This window comes from Lolium perenne, chromosome 4, assembly GCF_019359855.2.
Source record: "Lolium perenne isolate Kyuss_39 chromosome 4, Kyuss_2.0, whole genome shotgun sequence".
Classification (NCBI taxonomy): Eukaryota; Viridiplantae; Streptophyta; class Magnoliopsida; order Poales; family Poaceae; genus Lolium; species Lolium perenne.
Genome location: NC_067247.2, coordinates 58,638,723 through 58,662,139, shown reverse-complemented (window position 1 = coordinate 58,662,139; position 23,417 = coordinate 58,638,723). Strand labels below are relative to the sequence as shown.

The following is a 23,417-nucleotide window of genomic DNA, read 5'->3' as shown; positions in this document are numbered from 1 at the left end:
GCGTCGCATCCTGGTACGATATCCTTGATGCCATCCTTCATGGGAGGAGCACCACCATCTCTCGGGGTGCCGACGCGGCTCCCAACCTTCACTCCATGACCGCGCTGTTCGAGGCGATGTGCCAAAGCGACAAAAGGACTCCCTGCATGGGAGAAGCCGTCACATGAGGAGACAATCCCGCCCCCACCAACCGAAGGGCTTTGATTGCCGGCATGCTCCAACGTCAAAGGAGTAGACGGGTGAGGAGGGTCTTGAGGTGGTGAGAGCAACTCCAATAGTATAGCCGATTGTTGGCTATAAGCAAGTTGCCATGTTATCTATAGTCAATATGTAGCCAACAAGTATAATACTTCCACCAATTCAGGGAATAAGGCGCCCTCGTTTACGTGCTTTTTGTTTGACGAAAAATTGATTCAAATATATGAAGATTGTTTGTATGAAATTAGCATCATTAGAAAGTGCTTTTCAATACGAATCCAGCGATACTAATTACATATAATATAATCAAGATTTTGTTGCTCAATTTTTATGGTCAAAGTTTGTCTTAGAATACGCGTGTGCCTTATTCCTTGGGATGGAGGTAGTAGTTAGAGCATCTCCAGTCGCGTCCCTCAAATGAGGTTTGGGAGACCGCGGACAAGGAATGGGGAAAATACTGTCCAGTCGCGTCCCCCAAAGCTAATTAGCGCCTCATTTTGTGTCCGGTGTCCCCGGTAGAGACTCTATGCATAGAGTCTCTACCGGGGACGCCGGACACAAAATCAGCGTCCACATGCATGCATGCAGCCCCTAGTCCCCACATGTCATTCTCTTTTCCTACACTTTCTCTCACCTACTTTTCCCACATGGGGTGGTCCCCTCTATGAAAATGCATGCATCCGGACGCTGTTTGAGGGACGCGGCTGGGAATGGCCTCTTTTTTGTACAGATTTTTTTGTCTCTTTTTGTCCGGCGCGGTCCCAAACGTGCCCCAAATCATTTGTGCCGGACGCTTTTTCAGAACGGGACTGGAGATGCTCTTAGCTATAAGAATGTACCACTTTTAAAATGGATGGACCACCTTTCATTCACACACCTTGCCTAGAAGTACGTGCTAGAGCTAGCTCTTGCACAGGCGATTTACACAGAAATAACCCTTTGTTGCAACTATAGCACAGACTGACCCTCCGAGCAAACTATTTCACCCATCTAACCCTTTTGTGTGGCGCCCCTCTCATGGGCGCCACATATGCCAGTGTGGCGCCCGTCCTGCCGGCGCCACACACCCAGCCGACGTGGCGCCCTCGACGCTGAGCTGGTGCGCCGATCCGACGTGGCAGGATGTGTGGCGCCGCTCCCATCGGCGCCACACATGCATTTGTAATTGGCCAAAACATACTGTAAGAAAAATCGTCTGGGACTTAGCCGTTTTGCGACCCTGTTTGTGTGGCGCCGATGCCACGGGCGCCACACCTCACAGTGTGGCACCGATGCCACGGGCGCCACACAAAGAGGCTCGCCAAAACGGCTAAGGACTAATCGTCCGGAGCCCCTGGATGTTTTCGACCCGAAAATTGATATATGTTGGCATGTGTGGCGCCGATGCCACGGGCGCCACACAGTGCAGTGTGGCGCCAGTGGTAAGGGCGTCACACATTGACTTGTGTTAAAACCATGAAAAATCCTACCATACTCCAACAGTTTTGAGTACAACATTGGACACAACAAGTAGCAATTTCAGAACATACACATATAACACTTCATAGCTCACATCGTAGCACGTAGATTCAAACAACAAGTAGCATTACAGACATGGTTCGAAATGACATAGGGTTCACAACTCGATACTTATGAAGATAGAGTTCACAACAACACGTAGCACATCCTACTATCGTCCTCGACGTGCCGTCCTCACGGGTTGCTTCCGGACGGCCATCTTTTTTGTCCGCTGCCGTGGCTCTTGTTGCTGCTGCTCCTCCTGCTCCTCCTCCTCTGAAGATAACGGCTCGTCGTTCCTCATCCTCGACAAAGATGATCTCCGCGGCGGCCCCTCATCCTCCTCAATGACAACCTTCTTTCCTCGGTTGACATAATCTTCCGGAGTGTACCGGTTTGGAGCCTTGCCCCTTGGCTTCAACTGGTAAGCTGACCGTGGGGCTTGCTTCTTGCCGCGAGTAATGCTTTGACTCAAAATTTCGCTGTCGTTAGGAATCTTCACAAACATGAACACATGAGATTACAAAAGTTGAAATTAGTAAGAACATGTTTGACAATCTTCAGAAGAGGATGTAGGAATTTCGCCTTCGCGGCAACCTAGCAAGTTGGCTAACCGCCGCATCTTTCGTGCAGTGTTCTGCGTCATGGAACTCATGGTTACAAAGCCACCAGAACATAATAGCGTACATTCAAAGTTAGTGATCATACCTTAATGAAATTCCGCAATGGTCCGACAGGCTTTTCATCTCTCCCGCTCTGGTCCCACATAACCTCGCACTCGTCAGCTGTTTTTTGGATCTCCGACCGGTGTGACAAACATAGTATACACAATTTAAGCGAGCACATGACAATCTAGATGATGTACTAGTTAATGAGAGAATCCATTACCACGAAGTTTAGCTCGGAAGCAATAGAAGTCGATCTCCCTCTGCGAGCAAAGATGTCGTGCTGGCTTTGCGCAAACTCATCGAACTCGATGGGTCGTCCAAGATGTCCTCAGCATACGCGTGCTTCACTAACTCGATACGCGTGTTTTCATAGAACCACTGGAGGTAGTTGTTGAAAGCGGCCAAGTCGTGAGGCACAATCTCCACAGGGCCAGCAGTCCGTGTCGCTTCCAAACAGTGTTGGAACGCTGCGACGTGGCCGCTATGATGGACAAGCCAATTTGTGATCTTCCTCTGCCGCTGCCTATCAAGCCTGCAAGAATCAAGAAGTTAGATTCTACCTCTTCTATCAAGAATCTTGCATCGCATGATTCCAGAAGTTTACCTATGAAGCGCCTTGTCCGTGTCTTGCCACTGAGGTGGGCACTCCTGATACAGCCCAAACTGTCTCATCACTCTGTGCGGCTGGTGGTATTCAACAAGCCACATGCATATGAGTGGGCAGCCCATACGCCAGAACCGCGCCTCCTCCGTGCACTTGTGGTTGAGGTCAGGCATCCCCGCGCCAATACGGTAGTAGGTACCATATGGCTCCCAATCCACCTGCAACATACAAAATTTCAGAATTTACAACATGCTAGTAGAATTTATGAATTCGGATTGCAAAAGAGTGATCGGTTACCTGCTCAGCGGTAAGAGTGTCCAACTCCTCAGTGTAGTGCCTGTACATGATCTTTGGATCGCTCGTCATCTCCGAGACATTGTCCCAAAGATATGCCCAAGTCGGCTCCCGATCAAGGTTCTCATGGTGATGAGGCCATGGCCTCTCGGTGAGTGTCCTAGGCCGCCCAACTGATAGGCGGTCCCAGCTCCATACGGAAAGTAGGAGAAAGCATCCACCAATACCGCCGCTCCCAGTCCTGCGACAAGCTTCGTCCAACTGCGTACATAAGACATTTGGTTAGTACTTTGTCTAGCACACTACTATAGGAAAATAGTACATATAACAAATCATCACCTGCCGGTAGAGGTAGGCAAGTGCCGATGTTCCCCAACTCCACCGGTGCTCCAACACCGTAAGCGCCTTCAGCCAACACCAATGGGCCAGCTTCCCCCCACTGTCAGGAAAGAGAGTCCTCGAAATCATGTACCATAAGTACACGCGGGTGTACGTCCTGATAGTGTCCTCGTTGACCCCGTCCGGGCATTGTCCAAAGTTAAGCCTGATCCAAGAGAAAGACGCGCCGGCGGGAGCTCTCTCCTTTGGATTTGCTGGCGCCGGAGGAGCCATGCCAATAAGCGCCTGCATCTGCTGGCGCCACTCATCAGAAGATGTGTTCATACACAGTGGCTCACCCTGAATAGGAAGTCCAAGTATCATGGAAACATCCTGGAGAGTAGGGGTCATCTCGCCGGCTCTCAAGTGGAAGGTGTTCGTCTCCGGCCTCCACCGGTCGACAAGGGCGGTGAGTGCCGCGGCGTTCATGTTCGGCCCCCCACAGCTTACAAGCATATGAACGGGAGAAGTCCGGTAGGCTCGATGTGCTCCGTATACCTCTCTTCATACGGTATATCCACTGTGCCATGGTAACGAATCTTCAAAGGGTGAAGATCCGTTGTCCTCTCCGTCATATGAAAAGCCCGGTGTTCCCTGTCATACTCTTGATCTAGGAGCCACACCATCCTACATGTTTACACAAATACACCATATTATGAGCCAATCCTAACAAATATGAGCAACACATACATGATAATATATCCAAATAAACCATCACACATACATCATATACATACATATACATTCATATCTAGGGATAGAACACCATATTATGAGCCATTCCTAACAAATATGAGTTATTGCATCACAAATACTAGGGGGTTGCTAGGCAAATATTAGACATTTCAACACATACATACATAGGGTTTGAACACATACATGTAAAATTTCATATCTAGGGTTCAAACAAATCTTTGGTTCAAACACATAGACTACAATGTAGATTCCACCAACATTAATTTCCATATCTATGGTTCATATCCAAATCCACCAACATAAATTTCCATGTCTAGGGTTCATATCCAAATCTACCAAATCCACCAACACTAGTGGATGAATCGGAGGGAATCGAAGGGGAATACCTTGAGGAATAGATGAGGAAGGAGTTGGCCGGCCAGATCTGACGAATCCTTGGTGGATTTGGTGGGGGGACGAAGGGGAGGCGGTCGGCGGTGGTTTCTTGGGCGTAGAGAAGAAAAGAACAGAGAAGAAGAGGTGTGGTCGGGCTGGGGCGGGCGCGGGCGCCACACTTAAGTGGATGTGTGGCACCCTTTCGAGCGGCGCCACAGGTAGTGTGGCGCCGATGGGAGCGGCGCCACACATCCTGCCACGTCGGATCGGCGCACCAGCTCAGCGTCAAGGGCGACACGTCGGCTGGGTGTGTGGCGCCGGCAGGACGGGCGCCACACTGGCATGTGTGGCGCCCATGGGAGGGGCGCCACACAAAAGGGTTAGATGGGTGAAATAGTTTGCCCGGAGGATCAGCCTGTGCTATAGTTGCAACAAAGGGTTATTTTTGTGTAAATCGCCTCTTGCACAAGAGTCCACTTACATTCTCTCTCCTCTTCTCTCTCCTCCAACTAAACATAAATATATTATTTTATTCTTTATATTCAGCTGACAAAATCTTATTGTACTTGCTCTCATAGCTAGGGTTTCCGGTCGAGCTACCCTTAGAGAGTGACGGTATCTGGAGAGCCCATGATTAGGAGACCCTCTTGTGAAGCAACATGCCGACATGCTTGAGAGTTTCACAGCAAGAATCTTTGATGAGTACCTAATCCATCCAGGACACACGCATGTTTACAGTAAAAAAAAACCCGAGTGTCTGACAGATGTACTGCTAATAAGGTTCGGTGAAACCGAAGATGCTACGCTAGCTGCAAGATCTTGTTTCTCAAAAATTTAAAATGTGGCAGTAGGAGCGGACCCAAACGTGCATGTGAGCGGACCCAAATGCCAAAGATAGATTACCGTCCCAGAGGCGTCGAGGCTAGCAGCGGTGAAAGCAAAACAAAACAAACGAACAGCAGTACAGACTACAGTATCCAAGAACAGTAGGTCGACTAAACGTCAAACGGAGGAGTAAATCGGACGAGACGCCGGAGCAGACGTGACCAGACTCAGACTGTTCCTCTGACGATGGGGGCTCCTCGCGGCGCAGGAACCGACGGGGACTGGACAGAGGGGTGAAAGAGGGTGGAATCTCATGCCAAGTCAGGGCACTGTGTTGAAAAGAAGAGAAAATATCAGGAGAGCAAAGCACTAGCCAGCAGCCACACAGTGCCGCGAAGAGAGAACAGAGGAGAGAACGCGCTCGCACTGGAGCGGGGTTGGGGTAAAGAGGAAGGAGTGGAAGCAAGGGAACAAGGGGAGAAGAACAAACAAGGAAAAGCTGAGAGAGATTCAGAGAGAGTAGAGACGGACGGGTGCCCAATCCGCCATGATGGCTGGCATCGTATCGTAGGGAGAGGCGGTTAAAGGGAGGACACCGCTCGTCCGGTAAAGCCGAAAGAAGCTGCTGCTTTCCCTTCCCCCTCCTCCACTCCCTGCTTTTCCCCTGCCGCTTTGCGCTCCCTCCGTCTCCGTCTGACTTTCGGGGGGAAAGAAATGATGCGAGGTTCCGCTCATGCTCATGCCTGCTGCCTAGCTAGATGCTCGTCTTCTTTAGTGCTGCCGGCTGCGGTTTGAGCTGTGGTGGGTGGGTAGGGTACGCGTGTTCCTCTCCTGGTTAATTTGCTCGGGACCTCTCATTCCCTGAGGTTTTGAGGCGATTCTGCTCTGGGTTTGCTCGGCGGCGAGGTGGTGCCTACGGCGTCGCTGATCTGGTGAATTTGGCGGAAGATTGGTCGCATTTGTCTGCGCCTCCCCGGAACGGAGGATTCTGGCACCGGGAGTGAAGAGCAGCAGGAGAGGTACGCCTTAGCCTCTCGATTATTGTCTCCCTGGTGCGTGTTAACCTGAAATTGGTCGCATGGAGTTGCTAACCACGAAAGTTTTTGGTGGATTTGGTAGCGTCTAGTTTGTGTTTTTGGTGACATTTTTGTGGGGGGTGATTTATTCTGGCCATTCAAGCTCGCTGAACATTGGGCACCCCATGTTCCAGGCTCTAGAAATGTTGATTTGGCTTTGCTAGGTTCCAAACTAGGTTTGGCTACGAATGTTGCTGATATTTGACTGTGCCTGGAATGTCTAAGCTTCGGAGTGGGTCTCTGAAGTTTGTACTACTTTCGGAATGAAAATACTACCAACTAGCTACGAATGTTCTAGCAAGTGACTGAGCTTCAGAGTGGGTCTGAAGTTTGTACCACTTCTGGAATGGATAATACAAAGTAGCTAGGGTAAAATCATGAATATTCTAGGATGCGTCTGCTCAATGCTCAAGGAGAAAATACCGTGAACTGTCATCTTTTCTTCCTCACTTGAAAGCAAATTATTCATAATATCAGCTGTAACTTCAGTTCATGCATCAGTACAACTTTGTGTGTTGCTGTTTCTCAGGTATATGAGCTGCTACTGGCTTTGAAGCCATTGCTCACAAGCTTCCTCCGGTAAAATGGCAGAATTCAAGGTTGGAGGCCTCGATCCCCGAGCGACGAAATTCAGAAATGTCCCGATCGCTGTAACCCCGGAAGGGTTCTGGTGCTGCCCGTCGCAGACCGTGCTGCAGAAGACGGCGAAGAACCAGAACCAGCAGCCAAGGCCTAAAGCTGGTGCATCCCCTCCTGCATCAAAGGCCTCCTCGGTCCAGAGGGCGCCGACCATCTCGTCGGAGAAGAGAACACATTCAACTCCAACAAGGTCCAGGGCCAACTCAGAAGAGCAAAGGTGCTTGCCGGCGGAGAATGCCACCCCCAATCCACCGAAGGTTGTGAGCGAGAGGCCGCAGAAGCAGCATAAGATATCTGTTGGGTTTGGTCAGATTGAGATGAGTGACTTGAGGGTCGTGTTGTATGGCAAGGATGGGGTTGCTGTCAAGATGAGTGTTCACAAGAACATCCTTGCTGAAAATAGCACCCTCTTTGCTGATAAGCTCTCACGGCAGTCTCCGGTGTCTAATATAGAGGTGCCCGATTGTGAGGATGTGGAGATTTATGTTGAGACCGTTGGATTGATGTACTGCAATGATGTCAAGCAGAGGTTGATCAAACAAAGTGTTCCACGCGTTCTTAGAATCTTGAAGGTTTGCTCAACTTCAATTCTGGATGTCTTTCTTTCATCTTTTTTTTTGTATAATAAGTCCATTAGGCTTTCCGAGCTCACTAAGCTTGTAGGTATATAGAAAAGGTAAAACAAAAGCTAGTTTTCCCTTGCTGTTTGTTAGAAATCAATCATACCTGTGATTTAACTTAGTGCAATATTTGCCTTAGTATGAGTACCTTTTTTCCTTTCCTGCGGATGCTTTAAGACCTAGAGGCTTGCCTTGTGTAGTACAATATACTTATACCAAAGTTAAATTTAGTTTGGTATATCTACGTAAGGAAAATGTTAGCCTTTAAGCAGCATAATTATGAACCTCCAGTAGTAACATACTAGCAAGTCTTCCATGTGTCTTTTGTAGTACAATCTACACAAATCAAATTTAAATTTAACTTGATATGTCTGCCTAAGGAACATATTTGCCTTACAGCACCATAATCATGAACCACAACTAGTAACAATGAACAAACTGGAAATTCTTCTGTTTACAGTTAAGAAATTGTTTACACAGGGAGGAGATGATCTCCCCAAGCATCAATCAATGCACGCAGCTTTATTTTCATGTAGATTTATTTTCAGCTAATAATGAACTATATCCATGTCTGTTTCATGCTGTTACATCAGAGGGATATCGTCTTACATTTAATACTACAATGTGTCTCTTAATGAATAATAAGTCATCGAAGACGGCATAGCCCATAACTGATAATGCATCTTACATGCACCAGTTAGTGTGGATTGAGACAATCATACCAATCAGGCCCATGACTTCCATGGACCTTTGCCATTCCTTAGCAACATGGTGCTTCAGTTAGGATGGACGAAAAACTTGGACACTTTAGAAGAAGTGCACCTGTTGGTCTACTTATGTTTTGTTGTTTGCTGTGTAATTGATGGTTTTTTAATACTGCACAGGTTGCAGAATTATTAGGCTTCCGAGCATGTGTCCTGTCATGCTTGAATTACTTGGAAGCGGTCCCCTGGGCTGGGGAAGAGGAGGAGAATGTGGTCTCATCAGTTCGGCATCTTCAGACTGAAGATTATGGTGTGACACCAGTACTGAAGAGGGTATGCTCTGACCTAACAAGCCCACCGAATGACACATTTGTGCGTATCATAGAACTAGTGTTGAAAAGCAGTGATGATAGAGGGAGGCGGGAGATGAAGTCCTTGGTGCTCAAGCTGCTCAAGGAGAATAGCAGCTGTACCAGTAGCTCTGCTGACTTATGTGTTGACACTCTCTACAGATATTGCCAGAATAGCCTGGAGTCCTTGCTAACCTTGTTTAAACAAGCATCTGACAGTGATTTTTCTGAGCAATCTTTGGACCTTAAAGAAGCAGTATTTCGACAGATTACTCTTGAGGCGGATAATCTCCTATGGTTAACTGAGATTTTAGCTGGCAGGAATGCTGCAGAAGAATTTGCAGTGATGTGGTCTAACCAGCGTGAGCTAGCTGGACTTCACTCCAAGTTACCAACCAAGTCGCGCCACCTTGTCAGCTGCATCACAGCAAGGCTCTTTGTGGCAGTTGGGAAAGGTGAGATGCTCCCATCTAAGGACACAAGGCAACTCCTCTTGGATGTCTGGTTGCAGCCTCTCATGGATGACTACAACTGGCTGCAGCATGGTTGCAGGTCATTCGACCGGACACTTGTCGAGGAAGGGATCGGATCAACTATTTTGACACTTCCACTGGAGGATCAGCAGACGATACTGCTCTCGTGGCTCGGGAGCTTCTTGAAGGTTGGGAACAGCTGCCCCAATCTGCAGAAGGCATTTGAGGTTTGGTGGAGGAGGACATTTGTACGGCCTTATGTCGAACAGCAAGGGAACCAGTTGCAGTCAGGTCAGAGCTGAGATCTCTGGTGGTCACACAAGAAAACTGACGCGGCGTCTTCACGCGTGGAATAGCGCGCTGATAAACTATCCTGTATGCTAAGTTTGTTCCCCAGGAAGTGGAAACAATAGGGGGAGGGAGGGTGCAGAGTAGTGCTTTTCACTTGTGTGAGGGTTGAAATATATAATTTGTGCGTTGTGCTCGTGATGCTTCAGCTTCATAGATTTGTGAAGCTCTCAGAATTCTAGGTACAGAATATCTTGTCTGATGTGCTACTTATCTAAGGCATCAGTTTGTTGCACCGTGTTTATCACACCATTGTGCAATTGTAGTACCACTATATTACCGGTGATGTGTAGAAACTGAGTCCTCGTTGATGCAGTTGTAAATATTTTGCTAGAATGTATTGTCTGAAATTTGGGAGAGATTGAATCTTGCTTCAGTAGTAATAATGTACGTCCGGGATTTTTGCAAATGGTGAGCTACCTTGCAGCTTCCTGCTAATTCAGTAATTCAGCTTCCCAAATGATCAGAAACTGAATGCTCGTGATGCAATTGTAGATATTTCTTTCTGAGACGTGTTGTCTGAAATTTGGGGTTGAGAGTATTTAATTCTTGCTTCAATAGTATGTGTGCCTGGGATTCTGCAAAGGTGGAACTACGTTGCAGCTTCCTGCTATGTCAGTGTTATTAAGTCAACCTTGCAGATCATAAAACCAGATTTTTCTTTCCATTTCAAATTCTAACGGTACATGACACTGAGATGTTTCACATGAAACTTGTCCATTCCACTACGTCTTCAGTCATCTTGCAGAGACGAAGCTCTGGAAAACACTGAAGAAGAGGAAAAATCTCGGAAAAACTTGTCAATTCTGTAAAGCCAACATGGCAACATACTGAAGAAGAAGAGAAAAAAAATCAAGTGTAATGTAGTGATACACCGGTGTCACTAGCAAACAACACAAAATGAGACAGCAATCTGCATGGTCTCATCTGGATGCAGAGTTATGAACAACCACTACTGGCACTGTGGCCAGCCTGAGCTAGTTAACTAGCTCATCATCCTCTGGAACTCGTGGAAGTCGAGGCCGCCGTCGCCGTCGACGTCGTATGCCCGTATCATGGCCTCGCAGTCGGCAACGGAGCGCTCGTCGCCGAGCTGGGCGAGCACCCTGCGCAGCCCCCTGGCCGTGATCCTCCCGGCGGGCTCGACGGCGTTGAACACCTCGAACGCCCTCTTCAGGTCCTCCTCCTGGCTGCCCTCCCCTCTCTCCATCAGCGCCACGAAACCGGCGAAGTCCAGCAGGTACCCGCCGGACGACGGCGGCACCTGCAGGTCGTCGCCCATGGACGCGAAGAAGGCGCTCAGTTCGGCCCCCGAGATCTTCCCGTCGTTGTCCCTGTCGAAGTGCTGGAAGATCCTGCGCAGCTCGGACTTCCTGCCGCTGCTACCGGTGCCGGACGATCTCCTGCTGGAAGACGACGACGATGACCGGGCGACGGGGCTCGCCACGTCGGACTGGCCGCAGAGCAGCGGCAGGCCGAGCTTGAAACTCCTCTTGCGCGTCAGGCCCTTAGCCGGCTTCGAGATGCTCACGTTCGCCATTGATCTTTGGCTCTTTGGCGTCACAAACACTACAATAAGTCAAGAACTGAAGGCCTCTGTTGCTCTACTACTTGTGCAATGCCAACGTAGTTGTGGAGGAATAGCTATGCTGTGTGCACCCTTTTATAGGTCCTCAGCTCGGAGCATGGGATGCCAAAATCGAAGCAGATTTGCAGAAGCTGCGATGCATCTTTGTGTGTGGCGTTTGACCGGTCGTGATCAGAAGTTAGTTAGCAACTAACCTCGCTTGCCTCAGATACTGGAGGGTTGCTCCGGTGCTCCCCCCTAACAAAGTTAAAGGTTATAGTTGGGTTTTTTTTTTTCTGTGTTGGGCTCGCCGAAATCCATATCCAGCATATGTATACCCGTCTGTATTGCTACGGTATGTGTACGTCGCGTAAGAAAAAAAAAGAGGTCACGTGAGTAAGATCTTTATAGAATCTTTCTATTTCGGCACACGTACGTGACCGTAGATACATACAAAAACGAGGTACAACACAATACGGACCATACGGGCCTGTACAGGGTTGTATGGATGGTGAACCTACGCTAAAAATGTGATCGTGCCCCCGCTTACAAACAAGTATGGGAAGATCTCCACCGTTATAGTGTTTGACGCGCCTAGAATTTTTCCAGGGGAGGAGCACCGGAGCAGAAGTGCAGATACTGTCAGTTGCTCCCCGTCGAACAACGTGATCACATGGCTCATGATCCCAGCGCCGCCGTCCAACCAACAACGATATCTCGGATCGAGCCCACTCCCTATATCTTTTTAGTGTAGGACTCCACTTGCCGTTATTCAAATTCTGAGCTCAGTGAGGCCCTTGACCTGATGACTAACAAGTGAGATAGTAGTACTAGCGAAATTTAACTGTCGGCAGGGCTTAGGATTCTGAACATTCAGAACTTTTGGGTTATGTGACATGTCATTAAATGTCCACAGAGAGCAGAAGCTCAGTGAAGCTAGAGAATTCAATCCAAAGTTGTACCCATCGCTGTGTTTTGATCTGGATTTCCCATTTCTTGCAATGTCATGTTTGAAAGAAAAAGTAGTAGATGGATACTCAGATTTCAAGAGAGATCTCCTTAATACAGTTCAGGGAGCAAGAAAATCTGAAGTTCTAATCTGATGATTCAAGAAGGAGCCAAACAATGCAACTGCCGAACTTCCATGTGCCTCTCATGGAAGACATCAACTCCTAGGAGTTACGAATTGTGCACCGCACATGTTTGTGTGGCATCACCACATGGCAGTAGATGCTGCTGGTTACCGGTTACAGATACCTGAAACTCATCATTGGGTTCGAGCATCGAAGCTACTAGTGGAAGAATCTTCTTGTTAGTTTATGTGCACCGTTAGTTTGACCAGAATGAAAAAATGTCAGGTACCAACTTGACATACAAAAGAGAAGTTGAACGCACCGACCACGGAAGTAATGATAGGAATGGAAGGTGCTGGTAATAATCAAGCATATACTGTGATTTTCAAATGAGTTTGTATTACTCAGTTTACAACATGTTACAAAAGATTTCAGTAACGAGAACGATGGTTCATCTTTGGGGTATAGTCTGTATTGTTTTATCACTATGTTCAGTAGTAATACACCTACGGCATCATTTTCATTTCAATGCAACAATACCATAGATCCGTAAGAATGTATGATATTTTCCTCGTAACCGAATGTTGCCTCAATTTTAAATACAGAGTCCAACTGCAACATGCCTTGCATTCGTCAAATAGATGGTATGATTTTCTGTTCTCCAAATGGACTTGTTTGGAGTTCCTACCTCAATCAATGCAAAACGACATCTGCGTCTTCAGCCATCTCAACCAAGCAAAAAGAATCCCTCATGCAGTACTTGATTTATTATCTACTGTTTTCTCATTAACACTGATCAACTCTGGTACTTTATTTAGCAACCGGTTCATCTCGTCAGAAAATTCAATCTTGGCTCGATTTGATTTCCCTCCGACTACTACTGTAGTTCCATCTTGCAGCGCCCATAACTAAGCAGAAATTGAACCATAAACTTTTAGCAGTTAACATAGTGCTTGTCTCAAACAACCATGGAAAATAAGAAGTGTTGTACAAACCTGAGCATGCGAAAGATAGCTAATGCAGGTTGTCAACATGAGCGCGCCAAATCCAGCATACACAACAGGAATTCCTGGGTCGGTCTGATGGAAAGGAACATACAAGACACGTTTAGTTATTTATGCAACATGCAAAAATGTCTTCAAAAGAGAAACACTGAATCTGTAGCCCTAACCTTAAGATCCAGACCAGTACTGCCAATAGCGTCTTCAATTAATATTTCATTACCATTGATTTCAATGGGGAGTTTTGAGCTTGGCCGACGAACCCCTACAAACTTACCATCTTGATCATACAACACAATAGACTGCAGATCTCGAGCAAGCATAGATCTAGAAGTCACCAAGAAAATAAGTTATAATAACTCATGGCTAGTGCCTCAATCACATTATTAACTCAGGATGGTGAAAAGATTGAACATACATTCCCTTGACGCTAGACTTAGACGGATCAGGGTCTTCAAGTGGCAAGAATGTTCCATATAGCTTTTTATTGCCACTCTGTTTCAAGGAGGCCATGGCCAAGTTGAAAGGGCCTTCACCATTTTTCTTCACTTGTAGTGCTGAAAATCCCCAGTCCGTTTGGTATATCGTGATCGCACCATACCTCAGGGGATCATTCACCTTGATCGTCTTCCTCATTACTTCTTTGCCATCAAGGTCGAAAAGTGAAAGATCACTGTAAAATTGTGAAACCTGGCAAATTCAAAACATATACTTACATGGTAAATATGGCGTCATGTAAGCACACAACAGAAGTGTCTAAAAGTACTTAGAAAAGTGGATACCTCTCCACTATCATAGTACTCCATGTAGAACCGATTGACATGGACTTCCGTATTGAAAGCATCCGGCGCGACGGAGAAAATGCCTTTGGGTTTCATGATATCTCCAATGACGAAATTTAGTCCTTGTGGGACATCCACCGACCCTTTGAAGCTTCCGGTCGCAGAAAGGGTGGCACCTGCCATGACAAAAATCATCGCTACATGCACTCCGATAGGCGCATACCGGCCAGCGAGGCCCTTGAAAGCGTACAAAGACGGGCCCTTGGTGAAGACCTGCAACATATCAAGCACATATATATTGTTACATGTCAAGAAGGCAAGGACAGCAATTTGGGGGCAAATGTATTGCATTGCATTGAAAGTGATTTTTTCGACAAAGGGAATATATTAATATCGCGAAAATACATTGCATTGAAAGTGAGAAACACCTCATATCCAGCCCCCATCAAAATGACCCCCAAATCCTGAATAGATGCGCGGGGAAGAGATTCGGAAAAGGCTTGTTTCTTGATGCTTCCTCCTGAACTCATAAAGGACCATCTGCAAGAAGAGAAACCATGGGCAAATGAGATCATGCACTGATTAAGTATCTGACTCACTGATTGCTCATTCCACCAAGAAGAGGACATAGTACCTTTTGGCCACCTTCACCATGGGCAATTGGGTGGTGAAGGTGCAGGCCATTAGCGACGCGGCGAGGAGCGCGAGCAAGCCGAGGAAGACCGGCGAGGAGAACATGTGGTCGAAACCTGGGGTGAGGATCCACCTCCACGTAATGAAGCCGAACACCGGGTTGTCCTCGGGGAACTGCTCGAAGTAGTGGCTCGGCACCTCTCCTTGGTCAATCACCGTGCCTGCAATCGCAATTGGAAAATCGCAACATAAGCATATAAGATTGCATAATTCACTGGTACCTCGCAATCCATTCAAAGCAATTTGTGAACTCAAAGCTGTCGCGACTGAGAAGGACGAACACCGTACCCAGGGCCATGAGGCCGGCAATGGCGGACATCTCGGCGATGGCGAGCGGGAGGTTGGACAGGACCGATAGCGTCCGCTTGGTCGCCCGCCTCAGCAGCCGCACCGCCGCGCCGTCCACCTTCGTCTGCACCTCCGCCTTGCCCCCTTCCTCCTCGCCGCCCCGCTGCGCGACCGGCGGCGCGGCGTCGAAGAACACGACCTGCTTCTTAGCCTTGCCTGCTCCGGTGGGTATGACCCCGCGCTTCGGCCCGCCATCACTCCCCTGCCGCGGCACGTCGCAGGAGACACGGAGCCGCGCGGGGAGGCGGAGAGACGGCAGGAGGGGCCGGTGGCAGGTTCTGGAAGGGTTTAGGAGGAGGTAGCACGTCGGGGAAGGCATCGCCGCCGTGGAGAGGAGGAGCAAGAGGGAGCGGGAGAGGCGAGGAGTGGCGGTGGCGAGGCATCGTCGTTGGCTCGCGCGAAAAAAGAGTGATGGATGCGGATAAGGTGTCGTCGTGCACGCGCGCGCTGCGCACAGGTGAACGGAAAATATCTCGCGCGTGGGCTGTTTTTCTTGAGATATTTTCAATGGCTGAATTATATGGGCTGAAACTCCTGGTCTCGGCTTGTGGCCGGGTGTGTTTCTTGTGGGCTGCAGGGCTTGGCCATTTGCTGGAAAAATGAAGCACGATTTTGGCCTCATCAAATTTCTATTTTTTTTTCTCTTGAGAAAACATATTTATAATCAACAGCCACATGGATCCAAAATTAATTCCTTTTAACATACCCATGAAGCATGTCGGAGATTTATATAAATTTAGATGTATCTAGACACTAATTCATGTCTAGATGCATCCGAATTTAGATAAATCTCCGACATGTTTCATCGAACAGAGGAAGTACATGCGGAAAACTGGAGAATAAGGAGCCCAAAGCAAGTTTGGGGCGACCACCTTGTACCTGGCACGGTCCCAAAGAGGAACAAGGACTAACGGGAGGCGGAGGTGTGGGGAGCAATGCGAGTGGTTTCAGAGGTGCATGGTGCAAAGTCTTACAATGATTTTTAAATATGACCCAAGTGGATGGATTTTAAGTCTTATAATGATTTTTCATCGGAATGAAAGGCGCGAAAAGGGAAAAATGATTAAATATGACCGGACTAAAATATAATTAAACCCTTCTCATGAAAAATGGCCGCTCAAGATGCGTGCAGGGTGACCCCATGCCCTAGTCCAACACCCATCCATGTGTCTCCTTTTTCTTTACCACAAGTATTCCACACTACAAAAAGTAATTATGGGGCAACAAAATCGATCGGCTGTTTTCACAACAAGATTTCAGGGCTTAGAGAAGCAAGCGAGGTGCGGGCAAACAAATTTGCTCCACCACTTGAGCGTCATTGATACCTCGGATGATTTGGTTGTTTCCATGTGTGCTCGGTAGAGGCGGCAACAAAGCCAGCCATGGTTTCCATAAAGCCGTGAGAGCGCGATGCGACTTCACCACCATTGTTGAATTTGTAAAGAGTTTCGGTGGGACATGAAAAGAAAGAAACTATTTCTTGATTTACATCAAGGAATGCATCTACGGCGAACATGTCTCCATTACCAGCAAAAATGTGGTCCTAATGGGTGGTGGAATGGACAAGTGGGATTCTCTCAAATACGATGAGGAAAATATGTTTAAGTCGGTCACACTTGTTATTCTGTGTTTTCATATTACTAATTTACTTTCCTTTCCATATAAAAACTTGTACTAACAGTGGTATATACATTTTTCACATGCGGCAATTGTATTTATAGTTTTATAGTAAAATTTCCTATTTTTGCATGTAGTTTTCGCTAGGACAAAAGTTCAGTTACTTACTTAGCATAGCTAATTATTAAAATGTAGCTCAATTATGATTTCATTTTCAATATAATTGTGGCACATAAGGGTGACAGATATAATGCTTATGTGCAAAATTGATACCGTAACTTAAAAACGATTTTAGATTTTATATTTAGACGACATTGTATCTCCTAGAAAAAGATCAGTTAACCAGATCATGTAATTCGCGATACTTTCATAAGTTATGGTGTAAAGTCCAAATATCAAAACACATATATGTAAACAATATGGTCCAAAAAAATATCTTGCTAGCAATTAGTGTGGTATTTTTTTTTACATCGCCACTTCCATCACGGATGGCAATTGCTGCAAGACTCTCTATTGTCAAGCCCCATGGTTAGACATAAGAAAACCAATTGAAATTGTGCCGCTCATCCAATCATCATCCAAAAGAAAGAATTGTATGGTATCCAGATCCTTAGTTGGCGACGCTTGGATTTGGAAGATTGAGCTGGGGAGGAACTTCACCTTTAATCATATTGCACGATTTATTGAGCTTTGGGGACTTCTAAACCAAGTGCATCTTTAGGAAAATATATAGGGCACCGCTAGGAATCGGATGCCCATAATCTACTTCCCATCGGACCAATACTTGACCATACGATTGGAAACAGTGTGTCCGCAGGATTTCCAGCCAAACCCACGGCGCTTTCCGTGACTATTCGTGCACGCAACGCACGTGTAATCTTACACAATGAATATCGGTAATTCTTTGTCAAGTCTTTTTGAATCACACTCTTCTTTCACTTTTCTATATGCTAAAATTTGGGCCTAAAGAAGCTATCCATCATTCAATCATCTATGCAAGTAAGCCACAAATTTAATTGGTTGTTCATCATGATAACTATTTGAAGCAAGATCCACTATACCTATTATGTTTATGCATCTTGTAACTCCAAAACTAATCGGTGAAGAGATAATTGAAATTCTTAGCCTAATATAGTAGGGAAAACAAGTGTTCTAAAGTTCATGAGAATCATTCCATCAAGGGCAGCATCCCCATACACAATATGGCAGCAGAAAATGTTTCTTGACATTGCTGCCATGTGGCCAAACACTGATGGAAGCTACAACCAAAAATACACAACATTTATATGAACTCAATCACATAATAATATATTCATTGTTACAAGAAATGTCTCCATGTAAACGTGAGGATTGGGCCTTGAAACTCGGAAGAACGGGTAAGCTAAACAAGATGAGTCATACCTTCATGTAAACATGAGGACTTTGGGCCTTGAAAGTATCTTAGAACAATTTGTAATCAATATGTTGCCTGTTTACAGAAAAATACATTTTTGCAATAGTTGGATGACTACAAATTTCCCTATAGTTGTTTGTGGGGCTACAAAATAATGTATGCGTACACCAATAGAAGTCATGATCAACGCAACTGGAACTGGAAGGATGGATTACAATATGTACATACAATATTCCATAAACTAAATGGGCATACCATGCAATATGGTCGAGGGTTCTAAGAGTGTACATGTACAATTCTGTCCTACAAACTAACTAAACTTGCACTTGACAGTTAGCACCTGATAGGCTATAAGCTGCACCGTAAAGATCAATGTTTTTGTACAACTGGATTCCCATAGTAGTGGATTTAAATACCAAGTTAGTGTGTCACATAAATCATGTTTTCTCAAACTTTTTATAAAATGGTGATAACTACAGAACTACTGTTAGTTTTTTACAGTGCAGGCTAAGGAGCAATATTAGGCGAGATATTCTAGAGACATGTAAGACATGCATTTCCCAGAACCAATGGCAAAAATTCCAAAACGGACCTTCCAAGTTGGATAAAATGAAAGTGTCACCCTGCAATGCAGAATGGAAAAATGTATGGAAAAGTTATGGTGTTTTCATATTGCAAGACATCCCTGAAAGTTCAACAAAAACTGGCGCGTACATCTTGAGTTACCTAAAGGTACAACAAAGTCATGCGAGAAAATCATTGATGCATCTCATCAGCATCTGAAACCTATCTCTGCACTTTTTCAAATAGCTGGCAATTACAAAATACAGATTTATACATCCTTACATACTATTCTTCTCTATTAAGTAAGAGAAGAAATCGTGAATAGCATGGCAATTGTAAAGTGTGGTTATTCAAAATTTAATTTCTAATAGCATGGGCACAAAGAACGACTCATTAAGTAAAAAAGCTGCATTAGGAACTTTGTATTGGAACACGGCCCCATATATGAATTCATCTCAAAATCAAAAATCCATCACGCTTGCTCAATATTCAAACTGAAAGTGCTGAGCATGTCATATCTAAGCTCTATACATGCACATGTATCGGAAAAGAGAAAAATCCTCACCTGCTGGCTGCATTTAACGACATCTCCTTACAATGTCGTCTACCTATCCTCCATCACCGTTCCGGCCACCTCCTCACTGCCACAACGCCGTCACCAACCTGTAACAAATAGAGACAATTTCACTATTCTTGCAACCTATAATCTATCTTTCACAAAAACTGGGTTGAATTCTGCTAGGTTCTTTCACAAAAACTGGGTTGCACACTACCAGAAGGTTGACTGCAGCAAACTTGCTGAACTTTGAATTATCAACCTGCCCAGCACAGCGCCCAGGTAAAAGGAAAATTTGTTTTATGACAATGACTATTAAAATTTAAATCAGGTGTGGATTATTATGTCGATTCTTATTCAAGATGGTACAACCTATATAGACTATAAAACTTTATGTTGTAAGGGAATACCAGACCATTTAGTGAGATCTGCTATGTCTTTGCTTCTTTATCTGGTTATCTGCATACGATAAGTTCCATGAATTTAGCGAGATTTGCTTAATTAGGATGTTGACAGTAGACAGGAAGTATTTCTGTAAATCATTGTTGCTGTGCACAATTGTAGAGACAACAATATACAAGCTCAAGACTTGAGTTGTCAGACTCCTGCGGGAAAAAGTTAATTTCCAAAAAAAACAGTTTTGCTTCAAATCCTGCTCTAACATTAATATATGAGACGGCCCATAATTTACAACAACCTTGGCAAAGCTTCAAAACGTTATTTTTCAGATCATTAGGGCAACTGACCCTGCTTCACTATTTTCACAAATCCCATAAATTTGTCAGTAAACATGAGGATAGTCTCTTCCATGCCCCATAAATTACGGGCCACAAATACTATCTAACTATTAAGAAAATTTATTTTCATTGAACTGCATTCTTGGCCTCATATACACCAGGAACCAGGAACGGAACCATGCACCACAGTAGCCATCTTCTCTGATCCAAACTGAACCATGCATCACAGTTGCATAATACACAGACAATTGAATCATAATTGAACCATCAAATAAAAATATGAAAGAACTACGAATACAAATCATTGCTTGCTGATTCTAATATGTAGGATCGATGTTGTACGTAAGATCTTCTGGATCACCACCCTCTCTCCCTTTTCATAGTAGTGGTGATTTCAGGATGGAATTAAGTGCATCACATTGAACTGCCTGGGTCAAAATTGCATGCATCCTGTAAAACTGCTCCCGTAATGCAAGTTCCATCCATCCGCAACAGTTCCTTATTTTTAGGAAGTAATTTAGGAAATTTATATGTTTCCGAAAAATAAAACATACTCCGTAGTAGAAATAAGGTACATTTTCCCCGGTCAGAGTATCATATTTTTAGGAAAACGCTTGTGTTCGGTCGACCGAACGATCAGTCCCTCGCTCGCGCACGCGGAAGGTCCTTCGCTCGCCCGGAAATTTTGTGGCCCACTAGTGATGGCCCATTAGTCTGCTTGCTTTTCCCCAGCCCGTTACTTGCCCTAAGCCTGCTTTGCTAAAAAAATAGAAGCTAGATACAGGCCTGTAACGCTCCTGCTTATTTCTTGCTACCTTCTTTTTTCTTCTTGGAAACACATGATTTTATTGTGGTAATCATTTGTTACTTTTGTGAAAATAGATTTTTTTGTTGTTGTAAATGAACATGGAGCAAAAAAATGTTGCTACAAACACATGGTTTTTGTTGTTTTTGTCTATGATTTTTATTAACATATTTGATGATTTTTGTTGTAAATCAATTATTACTTATTTGTAGCATTGCTTTTTTTATAAATAATTTTGTTGTACTAATCCGTGATTTTTGTAAATATTTACGGAACTTTTTGTTGTGAAGGAACCTAAAGCAAAAAATTGTTAAAAATTAATTTTGTTGTAATACTCCGTGGTTTTTATAAATATTTATGGAAATTTTTGTTGTGAAGGAACCTAGCGCAAAAATTATTGTTAACCACTTATATTTGTAGCATTACTTTTATAAATGTTCAATCATTTTTGTTTTAATGGTATATTTTTTTGTATACAGGGTGATTATTTTTCTTGTAATACCCTCAGTCCTAGGGATAAATCAGCACGGTGGCATATTTGTTGTAAATATCGGGAAAGACCTGGCCTAAAAGATACACCCCTTCCGTATTAACTGAAGAAGCTAGGACCGCGGGTTGATTTATTTAAAAATGAGGACTAGAATGCAAAACTATGTCACGGCTTATGCTGATCGTTAGATCACGATCGGACGGCGCGGAATGCAACCGATTTTCAGGCCCAGATCCGTCGACCGACGGCCAGCGCTTCCCATATTTTTATGCCACTGAAGCATCATTTTCCTTTGCTAGATAATTGAAGCACAACTTTTTGGGAAAATAGAAAATAGCCTTTTGGATTTTATTGGCACAAAATAGAATATCTGCCTTTTTTGGCAGAAAACAGAAAATAGGCTTCCGCTGAAACTTTTTTTTGCTTTCTCCCAATAATATTTTGCTTCAATCGGCCAGCTAGATTTCTTCCAAGACAAGTCGACGTATACCTTCTAGTATTATCGTTTGTGTCAACATTGCTTCCAAAAGAGAACATAACATGCTTACAAATTAAAAAATTGTTTGCTTCCAGCGTAACAAACATTATGCTTCTTCAACATTGCTTCCATAATAGCATATAATTTGCTTCCAAAATAAAATAGTTCTTGCTTCGAATGAAACAAATATTTGCTTCTATCATCATTTGCTTCCTATAGAGAATAGAATTTGCTTCCAAATGAAATAGCTTTTGCTTCCAATAATAATAATATCATAATTTGCTTGTGTATACAATAAGAATAGGTCATAGGGATACTATTGTCTAGCACATTGCCAAACTTCCACCTCTCATGGTCATGGCACATGCACGCTGGCAGGGAACATTAGAGACTCGTCAATGCCACGCAACAATGACCTGATCACCGGGCTTGGTAAACCTCCCTTCCTCTTGGAGTGCCTGCTGGTGGTGAAGGGCACCAATGTACTAGGAGCAGCACATTGGTCTGCTTCCCACGACGTGAAGAAGTCGCTCTTCCTAGCTGTGGTGCTTCATACATGGAATATTGACCAGCATATTCTCGACCTTGATTGGTTCATTGTGATCGTCGTTGTAGTCGACTAGTGGCACCCATTGGCCAAAAAAGGTAATATGGAATGTATTGAACATAATCATGAGCAACATATATGAGAAGTATAGGAAGCACAGGGAAATATTTAAAATATAATGCTACTGATAATTTAAACAACAAATGCAAAAAAGGTAGAATCATGCATGCTTTGAAAGCATTGTGATATCTCAAGATAACTCGTACCCTGTACAAGGTTCTGATCCTGAAGCGCAGATAGTTGCACAAGCACAATATTGAAGTTACAATGGTGCTGTTAATTAACAAAAAATAAGAAGGAAGAAGCATGGTTATTGTATCCAGGAAACTATTTGGAGTGACAAAAACCATATAATGTACATATGAAGAATGGATATTTCGAAGCAAGAGATTCTTGCTATATATGTCAACATAAATCATCTCCACAAGGACAATATTGAAATTTTTACAATGGTGCTGAAATTTAAATTAACAAAAATCAAAAAGGAAGAAGCATGGTTATTATATCGAAGAAACTATTTGGAACGAGGAAAACTATGTAATGCACATATGAAGCACGGATATTTCGAAGCAAGAGATTTGTGCTATCTCAAGATAAATCATCTTCACTGGAAGCATCGAAAATTCATACAATATAACATTTTTCGCGTGCAGTACGTAGAAATATATTACTAATTTATCAACATAAATGATCCATATTGGAAGCATAGAAATTTCATATACACTATTTTAGTAATGGATATTTAAAATTATATTAGAATTCAACGGATCGCTCATGTGGATGATTAATTATGTGATGAAAGTAAATCCGATTGATCATTATAAATGAAATCGATAACAAAGCTCAATTGGATGTTACCTACGCTAGGTTTGTAGGAAGCACTTTCTCGTATGCAGTCTTGAGTGTGGCCTCGTCGGTCCGGCTATGGCGTCTCTGCCTCTACACCGCTGGCTGCCGATGG

The 23,417-nt window shown here is 44.5% G+C and overlaps 4 protein-coding genes across 4 annotated transcripts; 1 reads left to right on the top strand and 3 right to left on the bottom strand.

Annotated features, from left to right (window-relative positions):
- Window positions 1-2,963: 2,963 nt before the first annotated feature.
- LOC139838966 (serine/threonine-protein phosphatase 7 long form homolog) lies at window positions 2,964-4,076 on the bottom strand. Its single transcript, XM_071828982.1, has 2 exons — window positions 3,265-4,076; window positions 2,964-3,185 (listed from the first exon to the last, which is right to left on the bottom strand). The coding sequence occupies exons 1-2, from the start codon at window positions 3,331-3,333 to the stop codon at window positions 2,964-2,966; spliced, it is 291 nt and encodes a 96-aa protein (XP_071685083.1). The 5' UTR covers window positions 3,334-4,076.
- A 1,835-nt stretch (window positions 4,077-5,911) lies between these two features.
- LOC127292650 (BTB/POZ domain-containing protein At3g50780) lies at window positions 5,912-10,154 on the top strand. The gene is made up of 3 exons (XM_051322095.1): window positions 5,912-6,554; window positions 7,141-7,822; window positions 8,755-10,154. Exons 2-3 carry the CDS (start codon window positions 7,196-7,198, stop codon window positions 9,697-9,699), a joined length of 1,572 nt encoding a protein of 523 aa, XP_051178055.1. The 5' UTR covers window positions 5,912-6,554; window positions 7,141-7,195; the 3' UTR covers window positions 9,700-10,154.
- Window positions 10,155-10,387: 233 nt separating this feature from the next.
- Window positions 10,388-12,624, bottom strand: LOC127292651 (probable calcium-binding protein CML41). Its single transcript, XM_051322096.2, has one exon. It carries the CDS (start codon window positions 11,283-11,285, stop codon window positions 10,731-10,733), a length of 555 nt encoding a protein of 184 aa, XP_051178056.1. The 5' UTR covers window positions 11,286-12,624; the 3' UTR covers window positions 10,388-10,730.
- A 117-nt stretch (window positions 12,625-12,741) lies between these two features.
- Window positions 12,742-15,620, bottom strand: LOC127292649 (cytochrome c biogenesis protein CCS1, chloroplastic). The gene is made up of 8 exons (XM_051322094.2): window positions 15,150-15,620; window positions 14,803-15,022; window positions 14,597-14,708; window positions 14,169-14,441; window positions 13,805-14,076; window positions 13,557-13,713; window positions 13,381-13,464; window positions 12,742-13,293 (listed from the first exon to the last, which is right to left on the bottom strand). Exons 1-8 carry the CDS (start codon window positions 15,526-15,528, stop codon window positions 13,135-13,137), a joined length of 1,656 nt encoding a protein of 551 aa, XP_051178054.1. The 5' UTR covers window positions 15,529-15,620; the 3' UTR covers window positions 12,742-13,134.
- Between the last annotated feature and the right edge of the window lie 7,797 nt (window positions 15,621-23,417).